General features: G+C 24.9%; 1 protein-coding gene across 2 annotated transcripts in view; it reads left to right on the top strand.

Annotated features, from left to right (window-relative positions):
• The window catches only part of LOC103568531 (probable serine/threonine-protein kinase dyrk2), a 164,535-nt gene that overhangs the window by 94,140 nt on the left and 48,675 nt on the right, over positions 1 to 21,720 (top strand). The window contains exon 3 of one of the 2 annotated variants that reach the window (XM_008545438.3): positions 12,013 to 12,063. The exons of the other annotated variant lie outside the window; for it this stretch is intronic. Within the exon in view, the coding sequence (XP_008543660.1) occupies positions 12,013 to 12,063 (51 nt within the window). The remainder of the gene's footprint in view (positions 1 to 12,012; positions 12,064 to 21,720) is intronic. 2 annotated transcript variants of the gene reach the window in all.

Raw genomic sequence — 21,720 nt, 5'->3', positions numbered from 1 at the left:
TTGTCAAGCGTGTAAATGTGTCATTTATGATCATTTTCAGTCAAGAAAAATATTTAAATGTTCAAAATATTATTTAATATCTAAATAAAATTAATATAGTTACTGATTAAATTGTTAAAAATGTTCAATGATTATTTGTTGCTCATTCAGGGTGGCCACAAACCGGGAATGTCGGGAATTATCAGGGACTTTAATGCAACCGGAAAATATTATGGAAATGTCTGGGAATTTTGAAAAGTATCCGGGAATTTAATTGCTTCAGTTAAAAATTTAAAAATTTTTCAATAGTACACTATTCACAAAAATTAAAAAATATTTAAAAAATCCTAAATTTTTAAGATAAAAGTTATTAAAATGATATTTTATTAACATTTAACTTTAATTCATCAAATACTTTTATGCGAAAATACATATGATTGATACATACATAAAAAGGTGTGAATTATAGCGCTGTTTTTTCACGAATTTTGTGTGTGTGTAATTACAAAAATATACCCACTCATAAAATTATGTGAAAGATAGCGCCCTTTTTTCACGAATTTTTTGTATGTGCAATAAAATATCTACGGATAGAATATTCTGAAAACTGACGTAACAAAGGGATGAATTCATCACATCAAACTTTTCATACTTAAAATAACAGTAAATAAAAGTTATTAAAATCATATTTTTTGAAACATTTATCATTTAATTTATCAAATACTTGATGCGAAATTACATATGATTATAATAATAAGTCTTACTATCATTGAATTTTTTTAGGGATATTTTGTCTACAGATTTTTTGTCCGCGGATATTTTGTCCGCAGATATTTAAGCGTGTCACCATTTTTAAAGTATTTTAATCATAAAATTTTTTATTAAATATTTTTAACATTGAGTAATCAAAAGTAAGCCATGTTAAATTATTTCGACTTTTTTTTTTTGCTTTTTCGCATGATTTAATCATCAAATTTAATTTTTGACAATGAAAATATAATAAAAACTTTGAATATATAAATGATACGAATTAAATTTCTGAATCAGGGAAAAATGTGAAAAAATTTACTGGAAAGCCGGGAACTATCAGGGAATTTTGAAATCATTTTTTTGTGGCCACCCTGTCATTAATCAAAATTATAACGAGTAATGCGGAATGGTGTAATAAAATTAGATTGCACTGTGGAAAAATTACACGGATGGTTAATTTACACCGAGGATTTTTTACACCGTTATTTCACAATAAACGACTGTGTAAAATTTTTCTCGGGGGCCATTTTTACACGAAAGTTTTTTTACAGTACGATGCTATAATTATTAATTATTTAGTACAAGTTAAATGATTAATTTTGATATTACTACGAAAATATCTTAGCGTAGTGTAAGAGAATTATAGTCTTGAGTGATTAAATCTTTGGCTTGTACTCAGTTTTAAAGTTCCTCTCAAAGCGTAAAGCAACAGGGATTGGATAGTAACGAATGGGAAATAAGCAAATGTCTTTTTAGTGTAGTCGAAATATATTTTTGTCTCTGGCACAGAGCTCAAGACCTATATTATATTCTAGTTCTGTGTGTACGTTTCTACTTTTGTGGCTTGCTATCACATTTCGCAAGTTCTACTCACACCTGCCGTTTACTCCAATAATTATATCACAATTTCATTTTATTTTTTTTTTTTTTTAATTTTATCTATTCACTCACCCTACATACTTTTTTTTTCTTTTCTGTTATTTATAAGTTATCAGTAATTCAAATTGTAAGTAAATTTATTTATTGTGTCATTTATAAAAAATATTTGTATGATCACTATCAGTTTCTTCATAAAAAAAACAAAAAAAAAAAAATATAAAAAAAAACATTTAAATGAACTGAAGATGTTATTCGTGTAATCAAGAAACCGTACAACAATTGCGTAACTTTGGAATGTAGTATACTAGTTCATACGAGAATGCGTGCACTTTGTTTTGTCTTTTGTGGGTTACTTAGTTATACTTTCGTTGATCATCGCATTAGTTGATGTGGACTTGCATAGTGTAGATACTTATTATAATATAAAATTGAATACGTGCAAAAAAAAAAAAAATATATATATATATATATATATATATATATATATATACTACATAAATGATGACGGTACAATCTTTTGCGTAAGAAAATTGTCTACGCAAAATAATTCTCAGTAAACAATCTATTTTCCAGTCAGCTGTTTTACAATCCATATATATATATGCATATTTATATAAGTATATTGTATAAACATATTTGCCACGCGCGGCTGGAACATGTAGAATTAATGCGGTCAATTCGTGCTCCATATTATGTGTGATTTATCATTCAGTTTATTTGTATTGATAATGCGGTGTTGTGACTATTTTATTTTTTATATAAGGGACTGTGTGTGGACAAAAGAAAATATAATGCCGGATAAAAAGGATAAAATTTATTGCCAGACTATGAACAGTGTAAGAGATACTTGAGGTTTTTCTTGTTTTCTCACCATTTATTCTGATTTACTTTTTATGGTTGACCTTCGACATATATAAAAAAGAAAAAAAAATTCGACAATCTTTTTTCAAATGCTATTTGAAAAACTTGTTATTTGTAAGAAAATAATTAAATTTAATAAATACGGATTCTTAATAATAATTGATAAAAGGTAAAAGCCTATACCCGCTCACTTTTTATTGGAGTGAAATTAAATCACTCAATATAAATTAATAAATAAAATGAAAAACCATATTTTTTTTTATAGTTATTTTTTGAAGTTTCGAGTATTAGAATAAAATTTTAGTTTGAAGAATAATTTTGATAATTAATTATTATTAGTTTATTAAATAAGTTCCTTGAGTGTACCCATAGTCGCTCACTAAAAGTTGCGATGTACCATTACTCGATCAACACATGGCCCTATAGTCGCTCAAAGACAATATCAATTAAACTATCATAAGTTTATTGATTTGGACAAATAATTTATATATTATACTACTTCATTCTTTCATAATACCAAATTTCATGAATTTTAAAAATGTATTCAATAAAATATAGTTATAACAATTCTTAAAAAATTTGACATAACCTAAATTTAATCTAACGAATGAACGTTAAAGTAAAAAATGTCCGGCTGAGCGCGATTTTTAAAACAGTCATTTAATTTAAATTTATAATCTATTATAAAATAATTTGATACTTCATATTTTAGTATATTTAGATTCACAAATAATTATTTATCACTAATAATATTTTAAGTTGTAATTTTTTTTTATAAAAATTATAAAAAAACGCCTCAAACAGTTAAAGTGAACGACTAATGGTACTGAGCGGGTATACGGGCTTTTCTTATGTTGAAAAAATTTTTTTTGTTTAGTTTTTTTTTTTTAATAAAAAAAAAATTCAGTAATTTAATTACATTTCAAGTGCTTATAATTCATTAATAAATATAATTATAGAATCGTTCAATTTTTTGATATCCTTTTTTTTTTTTTTTTTAATAAAAATCTTATAAAAATTCCAAATATCCAAAAATTGCTGTTTACAAAGACACGTTTATGAAAATTTTTTTTTCATATACTGAAAGTTGTTTATGGCTTTGAAAAAAAATTAGTCGTTTTTTTTTTATGCACCATAATATACATATATTTAATTATTAGTAGTTTTTGTTTAAAAATAAAAATACATAAAATTCTATATATAAATTTTAAATTTATATCCATTGATATTGAATAAAATGTCAACGTAATCTTGGCATAAACTTCTTGTGACCTCGCTCGAGTTTAATATATGTATATTTTTTTATTATCTTTGGTCTATAATTAATTAACGATAATATTTATTTTAGAATTTTTATATTTCTTCATACTATTTATATTTTGCAGTAGTCTTTTAAATTTTTTATTAAAAAAAAAAAAAAAATGATTGCCAAATATTTTAATTATAAAAAAAAATTATAATTATAATAATTAACAGCAAAACTCTCTGATCGTTGAGTCAACTACTGTGAATGAAGTGGCATCAAAGTTAAAACCTACAAGTACGATGAAGTTCCTCGTCAAGTATTTTGAGTCCTTCACCATCAAATTCACATCGGTGAGCTTTATGAGCAAAAAAACTTTTTGTTTGATACTCAAAAAAAAAAAAATTTTTTTTTTGTCATCAATTTATCGTAGCGACTTCAATATAAAACTTAAATTCAAATTATAAAGTCAAGTTTATTTCCCTGCGTATAATTTGCATTAAATAATGACGATACTTAACTTTGAGTTAACTACTATACGCACTTATTATATCTGACTATATTATTTTTTAAAAAAATATAACAAAGACAATGATTATGTGTGTTTTTTTTCATACTAGTTGTTCAACACACGGAATGCATAAAAAGTGTTAAATATTCATTTTTAAATTTATGAAAAGTGAAAAATATTTTATGACACGGTTTTTTTTTATAGCTACTGTTTATTTTTATTTTATTATTTTTCATGTTGTGTATAAAAAAGCTTTTTAAATATTACAATAATATCAAAAGCTTTCGAAATTTTTTCATAAAATTATTTGATCCATGAAACTCTCAGGTTGTATTTTTCGCATCGTTGATATATTTCAAAAAGCATAAAGCATGATAGCGCTTTACTGTATACTGAAATATGTAAATTTTCAAGTGATGGAAAACGTTAAAAGTCACGAGTAAATATGAAAAGTAGATAAATAAATATATATTTATTTAAAAAAAAAAATATGGAAATTATATCAAATAGAATATTTAAAAATATATATATTAGACTTTAGTTATCGAAATTCACTTGGTATATATATATATATAAATATACAAATATATATATATATATATATATATATATAAAGAAGAGGTTTATGAATAATTAGTGTCAAATGGAATATTTGAAATTCAAATTGAATAATTGAAGTTTTTGAATAATGCTGTTCGTTTTATTCGTCAGTTTTTTTAAATATTTAAATAATTTGTGAATTTTTGAATTATTAGCAAATCAAAATTACTCAGAAATTATTGTAATATTTTTTTTAAACTTATAACTAGTGAGATAAATATTTAATACTCTAATTCAAATTTTTAAATAAATTTGAATCTTTGTATTATTCATCAGTTTTTTCAAACATTTGAATTATTAGAGAATTTTCAGATTATTCACAAATCAAAACTACTCAGAAATTATTGTAATTTTTTTTTTAACTTACAACTAATGAGATAAATATTTACATCATACTCTAATTCAAATTTTTAAGTAATTTTGAATATTGGTATTATTCATCAGTTTTTTCAAATATTTCAATTATATATGAATTTTCAGATTAATAACGAATTAAAACTACTCAGAAATTACTATAACTTTTTCAATTTATCACTATTGAGATAAATTTTTAATATTCAAATTCAAAATTTTAAATAATTTTGAATATCTGTATTATTCATGAGATTTTGTTTAAATTTGAACTATTTGTAAATTTTTGGGTCATTCAAAAATTCAAAACTACTCGGAAATTATTTTAAATTTCATTTTAATTTATCACTAATGAGATCAAATATTATATATTCAAATTCGACTCGAATGAATCGAAAAATTATAAATACTCTGAAAACTGTCAAATAATTCGTAAATTTTCAAGTTATTTCAAAAATTAAAAATATTCCAAAATATTTTTTTTTTTATTACGTGTCACCAGTGAGACAAAAATGAAATGTTCGTATCCGAATCGAATAATATCAAAACTGACAAGTAATCCGAATAATTTAACTAGTTTGAATAATTTGACAGCTTACAAATAATTAAAAAAAATTTATGAATAATTAAAATTAATTTATTTAATCCTAATACAATTCGTACACTTCTGTTATTTAGCAATAAAAAAAAAAAATTTATCGAACTGAATTATATTTCTTGAGTTGTACATTTGACAATTATTTATAAATATATATTTAGCCTGTAGGCCATAGTCCAAAGTCATTTACAAATTGACTAAGTTATAACGACGAAATTACAAATAAATAAAAATAGGTTAATGTAATTGTATAACAATACGTGTATGAACTTGAAAAATCGTTTAATTAATCATTAATCGTAACAATGTAAGCAATTAAAAGTAAAGGTGATGAATAAAAAATTAAAAACTATAGTTCGGTTAAAATTTAAAACTTGATTACAAGTAGAGTGAGTGAGAAACCGAGTAAGTAAGTGAATTAGTTAACGAGCAAGTGAGAATGTAGTAAACTACATTTGTTTGAAACTAATAGTAATAGAATGGAGACGCAATTCAATCAAGATCGTATGAACGTGTTGTTTGTAATAGATTGATTGAAAGTCGTTGTCCATTTCTCGCCATCTAATCCAATCGATTAACGCCCATCGAATTGCGCTTCGACATATAGTCGACAATTAAATGATTTATCTAATATATGTTCATTCATTCATTGGTATGTATTTTATGGATATAATTTATAACTATTTCAAAATACCTCTTCTGGTAATCAAGATAACATATTATAGTATGTTTTTCAATGTGTAATTAAAATCATTATGATCCGTTATAGTGATTTTTATATATTATTTTACTAGAGAATGTTGGCTTATCTCCCTGGGTCGAAAAATTTGATCTGTTTTAAATCGTTTGAAAATATATTAAGCTATATTTCTATTCAATTTTATTTTTTATTTGTATTTTATTTAAAAAGTGTTGACTATTCTAAACATTAAAACGTAACACAATGACAAACCTTTTTTAAACGATTTTCAAACTTCTGACAATACACAGAGAATGACAATTGACTTAATACTACAAATTAACATTTCTGTGCAAAATACGTTTACACGGAAAGAAAATTATAGAAAGTATTCCTATCTATTATGGGAATGGTTCCCATAATAGTATAGGAATTGTACCCATTCTATTATAGGAATGGTTCCCATAATATTATATGAATAGTTCCCATAATATTATAGGAATGGTTCCCATAATGGTATAGGAACTGTTCCTATACGATTATGGGAATGATTCCCAGAATTGTATAGGGATGGTTCCTATAATATATAGGAACCATTCCTATCATAGTATGGGAACTATTCCTATAGCATTATGGGAACCATTCCCATAAAACATAGGAATGCTTCCCATAATTTTCTTTCTGTGTAGGAGTAATTTTTACACTTTTCTTTGAATTAATATTTTCATGATAGTATAGGAACCATTCCTATAATGGTATGGTTATCATTCCCATAATTATAGGAACTATTCCTATAATTATGGGTTATATTCCTAAAATTATAGGAACTGCTCTCCTAATTTATGATCATCATTCCTATATTGGTATAGGATGAAATTTCATAAAATTATAGGAACCATTCGGATAATTTTCTTTCCGTGTAGAAACAACTAATTTTGAACTATTATATTTATTGATTTTTCTGTTGGATTTTCAAAAGTTTAAAAAACGTTCAAAAAAAATTCGTCGTTGTTTCACGTTTTGAAGTTTAGAATAGTCAGCTTTTTGAACCTTTTATTAACAATTTCTTTTTACATGGGAATTTGTGAAATTTGAGTTCTGTCTATACTATTCCTTATTTAGACTATTTTCAGATTTATTTTTAATAACTTTTAGCCTTGTTTTGGTCGCTTCTAGATTCTTTTATTCTTATTCAGATTAAAATCAGACTTTTACTGCCTATTATTTTTATTAGTCTATTTTTGATCATCTTTATACGAAAATCAATTAACATTTTTTAAAAAAATTTTAAGACAGACAATTGGTTCGAATACAATTTAGGTCGACTAAAATCAGATCAAATTTTGCAACCCGCACTGATAGAAGGATTTCTTAGTATTAAAAAAGATTTGTTAATATTTAACAAATTATTTCTTAACGGAGCTTTATTTAAGAAATATTTATTAATATTTAACAAATCATTTCTTAAACATCATTTTTTTGTATTTAATAAATATTTCTTAGCATCTAATAAACGATTTGTTAATATTTAATAAACGATTTCTTTCCATTTAAAAAATGATTTATTAGTATTTAATAAATCACTTTTTAACATTTAATGAATCACTTTTTAATAATTAATAAATGAATATTTTATATTTAATATATTTTTTATTATTTGAACAAATTTTTTTTTTATATTTAAGAAATTATCTATTAACTTATTTATTAAAATTTAATTCATAAAATCACACAGTTCAAGAATATATATCTATATATGTTTTTGCATGCAGCTACACACATTCATTAATATTTGTATTTATAAACAAAAATAACTAAAACAACCATCGTATAAAATTTTCTGTTCTTTTAATTTCAAAATACAATTTCATAGTAATTAACACTATAACTAGAATAAACAAATTAAAATTTCTTATATTAAACTACGCTGAGAAATAACATAAAATCCGTTTGATAGTACATGTGTTTTTAATGGTTTTATATTTGATTAAAATTGAACTGAATAAAATTAACAAGGCTTCCATATTTTCATAGTTATAATATGGATGACAATTTACAAAATACTTCTGATATAAATATTATTTAAGTATATGAGAGCTTCAGTTGTAGGTTACGTTTAACCATCAATGCAAGCTAGAACGGAGTAAACAATGTGACGTCGCAACGACACACACATATAGCTTTTTTAATACTTGTACACCACTACAGGCTCGTGTGTAGCCCTCTACCGACAAATTCGTCTAAGAAATATTTATTAAATATTAACAAGCCTTGTTTGGTGCTAACAAATATTTCTTTTATGTTAATAAGGCTTTGTTAGCATTAAAAATATTTCTTAATAATAAAGAAGTTACTTATTTCATTATAATAAATATTGTTAATAATTACTAAATATTTGTTAAATCCAAAAAAGTCAGTTGAGAAAAATTTAATAAATCAATTTATTACTCCTAAACAAATCCTTCTATCAGTGCGGTAACACGCTTACATTTTTATTCAACTTATAATTAATTTCAATTATAACAATTAATTATAAATTCATACATATTTTTTTTTATTAACTGAAATTATTATTATTATTTTTCGTTTTTTTTTAAATTTTAAAAAGTCGGAAGTGAATATGAATTTTATTTAAACCCAGATTCACTCTATCATTTTAATTACATACGGAGTAAATAGGGTGTGATTCCAAAATAATATGGGTTTTATTTCATCCTATCTGATCTGTAATTTTAATGTATAAATTAACCCTCCTTCAGAGTGAATTTCATTTCAAAGAAGATTAAATAAAAAAAAATCATCGCCGCATTTACTTCAAATTTAATCCTCAATTTTTTTACATTATACTTTAAATAAAACTTATTATAAGTTTTAGTAATTATATATATTTTTTTAATTATTTTTATTAATTATTTTCACAGTCTAAATTAAACTCATTTCCTCATAATTATTTATAATAATAATAATAATAATAATAATAATAATAATAATAATAATAATAATAATAATAATAATAATAATAATAATAATAATGAGTTTATAAATTATAAACTGGTCGAAGTATCGAGAAAATTTTTTTACATCACTTTGTTCATTACTTAGATAAAATTAATTGACTGAAATATTACAAAAAAAGAGTATATTCATTTAATTAAGCCATTCATTAAATTACAATCTATATTATTAATGACTTAATATCAATAAATCACTGTAAAATAATTATTACAAATAATAACAAAGTTGAATTATTAACAAGTTTTAAATACATGTTTTGATATCATTTTACATAAAAAGATAAATATAAAAATACATGTCGGAAGCTTTTAATTCCTTGTGTTATTGTTGTCTTATCTCGTAGCCTCGATGACTGCAATATTGATAATAATTTTACCGGTATTATATCTATGCTTTTCCGTAAACTCTAAGTAATTATAATTTTATCATTATCAGAGAAATATATCATAATATATGTGTGAGAGGTCGATGATAAAAATAATCAAACACACATAAATTTAATAAAATAAAAAAAAATTCACCTATTAGTCCAATAATATTTGATGATAAAATTCTTAGAATTATGGGAAATGATGTTCATCGAGCAATTATTGGTGTTTTTAATTACCCTGATAATTTGATTTAAACACAAAATGTTATCAATATTATAACATCATGAAGCCATTCATCTTTTGCATCCCTCGTCTCATTAATTTTACTCATGATTTAATATTTAACGACAAATTAATACACTTATTAATTTTCAATTTATAATCGTATAGGACTTGTGGCTATTCTCAGTCGTCCGCATAAGTTAAATAAACTTAAAATGTATATTTTAATATAATAAAGTTTAATTATATGACTAAGGTAATTTGCCCATTGGCAAGGTAATAAAAAATTAAATATTTTATGTCTTTTTTTATGTGAAAGTTAGCGTTATTCGGATCATAAATTTGATGATTATGACGTTGAATTAAAATTATGTAGCTCTTTATACAAACATATGCACGCGTGTGTTTACATATATATATCAAACTGATTCAGAAAAATCGACTATTGTTTTTTTAAAAAATTATACGGAAAATATTAAACATCATGGGAAAATTTTTTTTTAAAGTTTGGAATCTTATCATTTACCAGAGAATCAGTGTATTGGAAAAATTACTGAATATTTTAGTTGAAAATTGAACGCTCTACAAAAAAAGTCCCTTATTATTTTTCGATAAATTGAATTTTTCAAAAGTTATTCAAAGTCAAATTTGTACCTAAAGATCGGAACGTTTTTCGTGGAAAGAAAATAAGAAAAACAAAATGAAAAGTGAAAAATCTTCACCTCCAACCTCTGGAACTAACCCTTAAGCAGTCAAATTACATAAATTTTTTTTACTTTCGTTGCACGAAAAACGTTTTGATCTTCAGGAACATTGACTGATAGTAAATTTTACTACTATTCGAATTTTCGGCAAAACTGAGGCAGCCGTTCGGCACGCACGTGGCTCGGACGATCACTAAAGTTAAGTAGTATCGAGCAGGATTACAACTTGGCCGGGTGACCGTTTAGCCAAGCGTCGGGCTCGAACGAAGATCTCTGATCGTTCGGTGCGGGGTGAAGATCCAATGATCGGTAAAATGGGAATTTTATCGACCACTGGAGCTTCACTGAAACCGAAACTATACTGGCGATAGGTTTTCTCTGTGGTTTTCCTACGCTACTACACCTCCATTGCACAAGGGAGGTAGTAGGGCATCGCCGTAATAATGCAGTACAGTCATAAGCACGTCAGGCCACAGCCGTAAAAATCAAGTGGTAGAGTCAAAGTAGAAAAACAAAGTTTGCGCGCCTACTTTCGGGAAAATAGAAAGTTCAAGTAAGAATCAATCAGTAAGTGAAAGAGACTTAGTTTGTAATAGGCAAAACAAACAATAAGAGAGGCGAGAAAAAAAGTATGTAACAAGGGAGAATTTGAATGTAGAGTCTTGTAAAACACGAAAAGTGATACAAGTAAAATCAAATTATTATTATTATTATTATTATACTTTACTTTAGTTAATGAAAAAATGTAAAATAAAATTTCCATTTTAATAGTGTGATAACAGTGTCTTTAAACATATTTAAATAATTAGTTATGTTATTGCGTCTTTTACAAATTATTTTATTTTAATTTTCAAGTGCCCAGAAATGGTATGTAACCTCTACTTTATATATATTTATATATAAATTGTATGGTGGAATATTATTTTCACGACGCATCACTTGAAAACTTTTAAATAAAATAATAAAAAAATAAACTAAAGCTATAGAATTTCATTTGAATTAATACACATGACATCGTTACTTGGTCGTTGGTTATGTCAACTCTACTGTAATTTCTATCTATGAGTAGCTGTGTGTTGTGTGTATATATGCTAAGCCATTTTTAATTAAACGTTTCGTCGTCTTTCTCAAAAGAAAACTACTATACTTACAAAGAGAAAATTAATTAAAAGGGAAATTTATATTTAATATGTTAAGCGATTAAAAAGACGTTAATTAAATAAAAAAAAATTAATTTGTTTTGTTACAGGTGAGTAGGAGATCGAAAGAACGTGCGTCTATCCACCAAGATAAAGGGAGGGTGAGTCGTAATTTTGCGTTTGAAAGTAGTAGATGCTTCGCAATAATAGTTGTATAAAAGTTATAATTTTCTATGCAAGGTATCAGTATATATTTTTTTTTATTTTTTTACAACTAAAAAAAAATATAAACAAAAGTAACAAATTTTAACTTAGTAAAATTAATTTAAATTGTATGACACACCCTAATAATTTTTATAGATTTTCTTTTTTATTTTTTTATTTTTTATCCTTTTACTCTTTAGAAAGTTTTGATGTAAGTGAGAATGCATTAGAACTCGATGAATCACAAACGAAACAATGCTTTACGATCTATAGTTATGTACCATAATAAAATATAAATTTTTATTCAGTTCTTTGATAATAGTACGAGTGAGTACTATATCGATGTGGGTGGAACGGAATTGTAGGATTTGATATTATATTTGCAACTAATCATTTTATCTTTCACCTTTTTCTTTATTATCTACTCACGACATGGAAAAATTTTTTTATTTTTAAATTATAATATACAATCATAGATTTTATCATTCAATGCATTCATAAAGTGTGAAGTATGTTTTATAAAAATTAATTATTAATCAAATAATATTAGTGTAAAAAATAGTATGTGTTAAATATCAGTACATCAAGCAAATTAGAAATTGAAATTGATCCACCCGAGTTTTGCGGAGTGGATTCGGATTAAATGCGGAACGGTTGGTTTTTTATTTATTTACTGAAATTCACTCCAGGGGGAATTTATTTTAACATTAAAACTCCGGATCGGAGTCGATGCGCATAAAAATAAAATCCTAATTACTTTGAAATCACTTCGCTGAAAATTAAAAATTCTCAATTCATTCCGTGCGCGGTGATTTTTTTTAAAACTTCGGAAATCTGAGGATTTAATTTGAACACGCAAAAAAATGATTTGTAAAAATTAGTAATTGATAACTAAAAATTTAGAATGTGGTCACAATTTAATATCATTTTAAACAGTAATTTCATGGTTTTATTGAATAAATCATAATAATCTTAATTTAAATATTTAAATTTAAAGTTTATTTGTAAAAAAATCATGTTACAAGAAATAGAAATTACTGTTTAATAGATAAAAAAATGAAATTATAATAATTTAACGTTTCAGCTTCAATATTCGATGTTTGGAACATTTAAGTTTATAGTAAAAAAAGTAAAACATTTAGTATGATAAATCAAATTTTCAATGTCGAGCAATTGATTTTATATACAACGTTATATAATTATTACTTTCTTCAAATTGTCAAAAAGTATATCTTAAGCGCATCAGATTTGATAGTTTGAAACAATAAAATTTTACTTGTGTTTGTAAGCTTTTAATGTATGTGAAAGAATTAACCCAATGTATTACTGATGGGCGGCTATATCTATATCGCAATATGACGTATTTTATCATTTCAAACAATAAAATTCAAAGACCAAGAGTGACTATTTTTTTTTTTCATATCAATATATTTTAGAAAATCATTCTCATACTTTTTTGCTTTCAATATTATATCATTTATGAATTGCCTTCTTTGATGCGGGTTTATTGTTCAAACAATAAAAATGAATTGAAAATCCGAATAAAATTTATCATTTATTTTTTTGCCTGAACGGCTTTTTTTTTACATGGATCCAAATTTACTCCTAATTTTTTACAGTGTACTGATTTTTTATTAAAATTAAATAGCATCCGGTGGTTTTTTTATATTTAATGGCCTATATTTTCCTTTACTCATGCGCGGTAATTTAGAGCATAAAATATTTAACGCAGAGATAATTTCTCCCTGACAGAATATCGAACTTTACGAAACCTTGCGTGAAAAATAAAAATTTTAAATTCTTCTGTTTAGAACCCAGAAATATCTTCGTTGCATAACGTCAACTTTAAATAATTTTTTTTTTTAAATTATTGCATAAAGTTATTTTCTAACGCATGATGAAATAATTTCAATTATATACGCGGTATTATGCTGCTGCGTGTTTGAAAAATCGAATGGATTTTCTTTCTTCTTTTATAAAAAACAGTTTTCTCTAATTGTCACGGTAAATTTTTTTTCTATAAGCTGTCTCTCTAATGAATTTTTTAAATTTAAATAATAGGTTTTGTAATCATAAGTGATTTAAAACTGGTGCCAGAAAATCCCGAAGAAAATCGATCACTTTCGTTTAACAAAAGTTAAATTACGACACAATATTAGTTTTGGTAATAAAAATAGACAACATTTTATTTCGTTAATACATTAAATTAAAACAAAAAAATTAATAAGGCAGTCTTCGGTTTGTAGAGATTTTATTTTTATACATAAATTTATTCCAAGTTATAGCGAGATGTTTAATTATAGAAAGACAATTCAATGATCTTTGACGTAGGAGTATAAAAACATTTTATGAAATTAAAATCACACATATATGTAATATCCATATATATACTCTACAATACTTATTCATTCATATATATCCATATATATGTCAGTTACTAACACAACTGGTCCATTCACGAGTTAAACATTGACTTTTGAACGGTGCAACAGAAAGACGTATAAGTTTGCCACCTGGTTAAGGAGTGACGCGTTCGTGTTGGAGACTCTCGCTTATTACGTCATAATTTTCATTCATATAATCTTGTGTCTTGCATTTTGTATGAGTCATCTTACAAATGTTACCTTGCGGACTTCATCAACTTTAATTCAAACCTGGCAATCATCATACGATGACTAGTTTTGTTTCATAAGAAAAAAAATAAGACATCACTTATGATTACTATATATATATTTTTTATTATTCCTTACGTATATAATTAAAAATAGAAAAATTAACAATTAACAAAATAATTTTTTTTATATTTCCAAAATCATGAACAAAAATTAATTTTGAAAAATTTTAAATACCCAGAAAAAAAGGATTTCTTGATCCAAATAAATTTTTACTCGCCCCAAGAAAATTTATATTTGCCCTAAGAAATTTTTCGCATTATGCATTGAAACCGAAAATTTTCTTGCACAGTAAAAAATATTTTTTTTAAATTTCAACACAAAATTCGAATAATATGAGAAGTAACTTCAACACTTTTTAACTGTTAATGGCGACGCAAAAAAAATGTTAATTTGTACATTTTATTTTTGTACCATGAATTATTCTTAGGTTATCAAAAATGTCAACAATTATTATTTAACATTGAACTATTTTGTGATAGTACACATGATCCTAAAGTTAGCAGACAGCTAACAATTTTCGAATTTTTTTATCAACAAATCAATTACGAAAAAAAAAAAAATAAAATAAAAATATGCGCATGTAGAAAAGTGAAAAAGTAACAGATGCAATTTTTTAAATATTTTTTTTTTGAAACTATACGAATCATGATCTTTGTCAACTTAATTTCTTTATGTCCAATTGAAAATAATTAAAATCAATGTCACAAAAATAATAACTAACCAAGCAGAACTGATGCTTGATGGCGCTTCCCGCGTGAATAGAAGGAAGACATTTTTTCTAACACAATTCGACTGTCGTTTGAACACTTTTGTGTTGATTATAAAGTAACACTTAATAAATGTTGATAATATCGATTTTTATACAAGGTAACACTTTTAAAGTGTTGATTAGTAAATCGATTAAAAATTTTTAAGTAACACAGAGAATTGTGTTGATTTGACACAAAATAACACAAAAAATTTAACTCGGATCGTTTTTAACACAGATACACAATACTTTTTACTATGTGGGGCGAAAAAAAATTCTACACGCAAGAAATTTTTTTTAGTCCTAAAAGAAGTTTTGTTTTTATTTCATAACGCAAATTTTTTTTTGCGCCAAGAAATTATTATTTTCTATAAATATATAAATATGAGATACGAGGTCGCCAATATGATGAAATATCTTTTTTTTATTTACTAACATGTCAACCTTGATATAAATAACAAAGAGATGATTAAAAAAAGAAACTAGTAGGAGTAGTAGTTACTTGCAGTTTTAAAATATATACTCTAGTGTAAAATGTAGAACAGTAGAAAGTGATTTAAAATAATTAACTTTAACGACAAGTTGTGGAGTAAATTACTCTATATGTAGGGGAAGTTATACTTGCACGGTATGACGCATATGAAAACTCACGGCTCGCGGATGAATGTAAATTTAATGAAGATTAAAATAAGTGAAAGCTGTATATATTTATAACAACTGTAATGATCATTTTTATACTTATTTATTAAACATAACTTTCAATCCTAAAATCAACAAATTAAATACGCGATAGTTCATTTTAAATATATATCAGCAATTAAAAATTTTATATATATATATCTCTAACTGTAATTTTGAAATTTTTATTCGCGTTTAATGTTTCATTCTTGAATATATAAATTATTATTATTATTTTCACAGCTCAGTACGCATTTCTCTCATACACGTTTCCCCTTAAGAATTTTTATGCGGCTCGCAATTATTCGGTTGTGTTCCAAAATGACGACCTACTTAGTCGTTATTTATTTATTTATTTTTTTTTTTTCTTTGCATCGCCATATCGTCGTGTGCATACAATATCGTTTCGGTATAAAATAAAATGAAAAATAAATAAATTACCGGTGAGTTTCAATGAGAAACTTGTAAGATCTTTTTTTTATTCAAATAAATTTATATATAATTCATAAAATTTATTTCCATAAATAAAATTTTACTTCAAGATTTATAACTTGTTCTTTTTTGTATTTAAATAATAAAGATTTAGACTGTGGAGAGTAATAAAATTTATAAAATTTATCTTAAAATTACTCAGAAGATTTTTCTTGAGAATAATGAAATTTTTTTTTTAAGATGTAATGTCAAGTCACTTGGAGTACAGATATATTTATGATTCATTTAAAACAGAGTCATGAAACAACGTTTCGAACATGGCAAATTCATGGCCGACGAGTCATAGTTTACATTTCCGGTAGTCTTCCGGTCAGTCAGTCAATTATTTATTGTCTCCCTGTTCTATTCTGCTGATTAAACTCAATTTTTATTTTATGACTGTAATATATCTAAATAAATATAAACAATTAACAAACAACAGTGAACATTGCACTTTAATTTAAACTATTAAAATAAAAGTCAATAGTAGTTAATTATTTGTGAATTAAACTAATTAAATTTATATAGAATTTCTTTAAAAAAATTAATTTATGTAAGGTAAAAGCCCCTATACCCGCTCAGTATCATTAGTCGCTCACTTTAACTGTTCAAGGCGTTCTTTTATAATTTTTATAAAAAAAAATTACAACTAAACATATTATTATTGATAAATAATTGTTTGTCAATCTAAATATATTGAAATATCATGTATCAAATTATTTTATAATAGATTATAAATTTAAGTTAAATGACTGTTTTCAAAATCGCGTTCAGCCGGGCATTTTTTACTTTAACGTTCATTCGTTTGATTAAATTTAAGTTACGTCAAATTTTTTAAGAATTGTTATAACTATATCTTATTAAATACATTTTTAAAATTCATGAAATTTTATATTATGAAAGAATAAAGTAGTATAATTTATAAATTATTTGTCCAAATCAATAAACTTATGATAGTTTAATTGATATTGTCTTTGAGCGACTATAGGGCCATGTGTTGATCGAGTAATGGGACATGACGACTTTTAGTGAGCGACTAAGGGTACACTCAAGGAACTTATTTAATAAACTAATAATAATTAATTATCAAGATTATTCTTCAAACTAAAATTTTATTCTAATACTCGAAACTTGAAAAAATAACTATAAAAAAAAATATAGTTTTTCATTTTATTTATTAATTTATATTGAGTGATTTAATCTCGCTCCAATGAAAAGTGAGCGGGTATAGGAGCTTTTACCTCACCCCAAGAAAATTTCTACTTGTCTCAAAAAAATTTTGCATTATGAATTGAAAACAAAAATTTTTTGAGGTGAGTAAAAAATTCTCCTGTCAAGAAATCTTTTTTCTGTATATTGATATTAAGACGAATAAATTAGAAAATATTATAAAAAGTGAAAACATTTATAACATAATTATATAATTATTTAAAACTGAGGTTAAGGTCGAATGATGATCCCGTTAAATAAATATTATTTTAAACTCATCTCGTACTGGATATATATACGTAACATATATGTAATAATGATACATAATGTATGTACGTGACTATCGAACTCGGTAGAGTAGAGTTTAAGTTTAGTTGACGAGACTCCATCTCTGTCGATGTCAGTAAGACTTTGACCTCGTATAGAAGTCGCCCACGCTATTTTCACAGAGTAAAGTGAAAGATCTGTAGTGCGAAAAAAAAATAAATTGATATAAAAATAAAACATGCTGGGAGCATTATAATCCAAGTCAGCAAACGTTTTTAATCCCATGTTTTCTTAATTTTTTTTTTTTTTATTATGAATATTGAAAATAATTCCTGATATATTCAGCTCATCTCAATTTATTTATGATATGAATTTTTTTTTTAAATCACTGAAGAAAATGTTTAATATTCAGTTTAAAAAAAAAAATTAACGTCAATTAATTTTTTAAATTTTTTCTTTCAATTATGAATTGCGAAATAACCGAAAAAAAATCTACAAAATTTAAAATTATTTACTAAAAAAGTAAGCTGACTTGTCATTGAAAGCTATACATTGATTGTAATGATGATTTACGTCAGCTAACTAACTGCTGCTAATAAAAGTGAGAAACTCATAGGATAAAATACAGAATGAGTCAAACATATGACGATACTACTTCTTGATCAGTGATCACAAATATAAACGTAAGCACTTCGTGGAATTGATGCATTGATAAGTCAGTAATCGATTGAATGAGATGTTTAATTACTTGCTTTAAATTCTCTGACTTCGTGTCATCTTAGTCAGAAATATAAACGCATCATCGTATTACAAGAAAAAATTTACTTTCATTTTTTATATAGATATATAATCTCTCTTAATAATTGAACAAGTATCACAAATAAATACTAATCTCTTGATACATACAATAAAAAATATTATAAATTTCTACAACAACAAGCCGCATCAATGACTTTCACATTGAAGGTTAAATAAATAATATATCATCCATATATATATATATATATATATATATATATATATATATATATATATATATATACCATACCAGATCACCTGATTTCAAAAATCATATTTTTTTATTTAGCTGAATTTTTGACATCTTTTTTTGAATGTCAAAAGACGCTTATCTGTAAATTTTTAACCCTTAATATCAAAAAGTTCTTAAGGAATTTTTGAAAATTTCGAAAAAACAATGGTAAGGCAAGTTAAAAAAATTCATTACTTCTGGTCAATTTACCGTAATTCAAAAGTGATGGGGGTAATTTTTTTCGTCTTGAAATGTAACTTTCGAAAAAAAAGATTGAAAAAATTAAAATTTGATTTTTTCAACCTTTTTTTTTTCGTTTTAAATTCAAATTTTGAGTTTTTTGGAAGAATGACATTTTTTTTTTTTCAAATGTATGTTATCCTAGGATACAAAAATAATTTTTTTTGCTGTTAGTCAAATTGGAATTCGAATATCTTCGATTTCTCAACCCATTTTTTCTTTTTTTTTTTTTTTTTTCAGAAGTTCACGTTTTTTTTGATAACTTATAAATATTTCGTGAAAATCTAAGTTTAAAAAATTATAATTAATACCAATCTATAGTGCCAACCTTCCAGAGTACTTAATTTACTCTATTCATTTCGAAAGTATCATTGTTTTTTCTACTTTTTAAATAGTAGGGCAAAATGGGCCCCTGGGGGCAAAATGGGCTGACATTTACATTACATATCAGTCCTCATTTCTTAAGGGGCACATTTTGCACCTCCCCCCTCCCCTATATGTATATATATTTCTTTGATAATTATAACAAAAAAAATATCAGAAGATAATTTCTTTTAAACTGTAAAAAAACGTAAGTGAATTCGAATTTCACATATGGAGTAAATAGGGATTTTTTTTTAAGCGGAGTGATCTGAATTTTATTTCAATTCTCATTCACCGATTCAGCGTTTCCGTATTAAAATAAAATCCCCTTCGGAGTAAATTTCACTCCGAGGGGATTAAATAAATAGTCATACGCTCCGCATTCACTCCGCAAATTTTGTACAAATCATAAAAAAATTCCAGGCATATACTTGCCAAGAAAGCCAATGATTTCTACCTCAACAATCTTATAAACAATAATAAAATTAAAAATTTCACATTCATAAATAAAACTCATCCCCCTACACTTTGTACAGTAAAAAAATAAACGATTGTAGAGCAACGGAGCATGGAAACTGCCACTTAGAGATATTACAATAATGACTGAGGTTTACAGATCACGTATAGATGAGAAGTTAAGCCATGCGCGTGCTGATGGTTGATGGTATATACCCTCAAGACTTGAAAAAATTAAGACTGAAAAACACTTGTACAGCTGTTGTATTACGAGTATTTATACAAAAGTACGCTTACCATCTTCCTTATTTTATTTATTTATTTATCATACATTTTTATTTCTACTCCAATATACATAATAAACTGTACAGAAGATACAAAGCTATCAAATAATGTTTCCTTCCATATTGGTCCTGTAAAAAAATAATGTTGTTATAAATTACATTGTATATATATTTGAAATTTTATTTTATACTTAACTGTAAATATGGTAGTGAAGATAAGAAAAATAAGAGACAGCATGTAAACACATTATCGAGACTATATTCAAAAAGTTTCCTTAAAATTTAAATTGTTTATATATTTTATTTTTACATAACTTTGAATTTCCAAGTGATAAATGTCATGAAAATTAAAATCCTAACTTACTTTATTTTATTTTATTTCAATGATTGTTTTTTTATGATAGAAAAGTTGGCGGGCACCTGACAATTTTTAAAACTTTTTAAATAATAAATTGAAATGTTTTTAAAATAATTAAAAAATACATGTTTAGACAATTCAAAATTCAGTACATGCATTTTTTTAAATTTTATTATTTAATTTTTTTATATGTGATTAAAAAATTGTCATGAGTCTGCTACATTTAAACTCATGGTTTTTTTTTATTGTCCGCAAGTCAATTCATTTTAAATAATATTTAATCTTAAAGCTGATAAATTGTATAGCGAGACTTAGTAAACTCGCGAGTATCAAAAATTAAGGTTTTAAAAAAAAAGTTAGTAAGGTAAAAGCCTCTATATATGCTCACGTTTTATTGGAGTGAGATTAAATAACTCAATATAAATTAATAAATAAAATGAAAAACCATATTTTTTTTTATATTTATTTTTTCAAGTTTCGAGCATTAGAAAAAATTTTAGTTTGAAGAATAATCTTGATAATTATTATTAATTTTTTAAATAAAGTCCTTGAGTGTACCCATAGTCGCTCACTAAAAGTTGCGATGTACCATTACTCGATCAACACATGGCCCTATAGTCGCTCAAAGACAATATCAATTAAACTATCATAAGTTTATTGATTTGGACAAATAATTTATAAATTATAGTACTTTATTCTTTAATAATATAAAATTTAATGAATTTTAAAAATGTATTTAATAAAATATAGTTATAACAATTCTTAGAAAATTTGACGTAATCTAAATTTAATCTAACGAATGAACGTTAAAGTAAAAAATGCCCGGCTGAGCGCG

The sequence above is a fragment of the Microplitis demolitor genome, chromosome 1 (assembly GCF_026212275.2).
Source record: "Microplitis demolitor isolate Queensland-Clemson2020A chromosome 1, iyMicDemo2.1a, whole genome shotgun sequence".
Classification (NCBI taxonomy): Eukaryota; Metazoa; Arthropoda; class Insecta; order Hymenoptera; family Braconidae; genus Microplitis; species Microplitis demolitor.
Note: the sequence above shows the minus strand (reverse complement) of the source record. Positions and strands in the feature narration are given on the sequence as shown.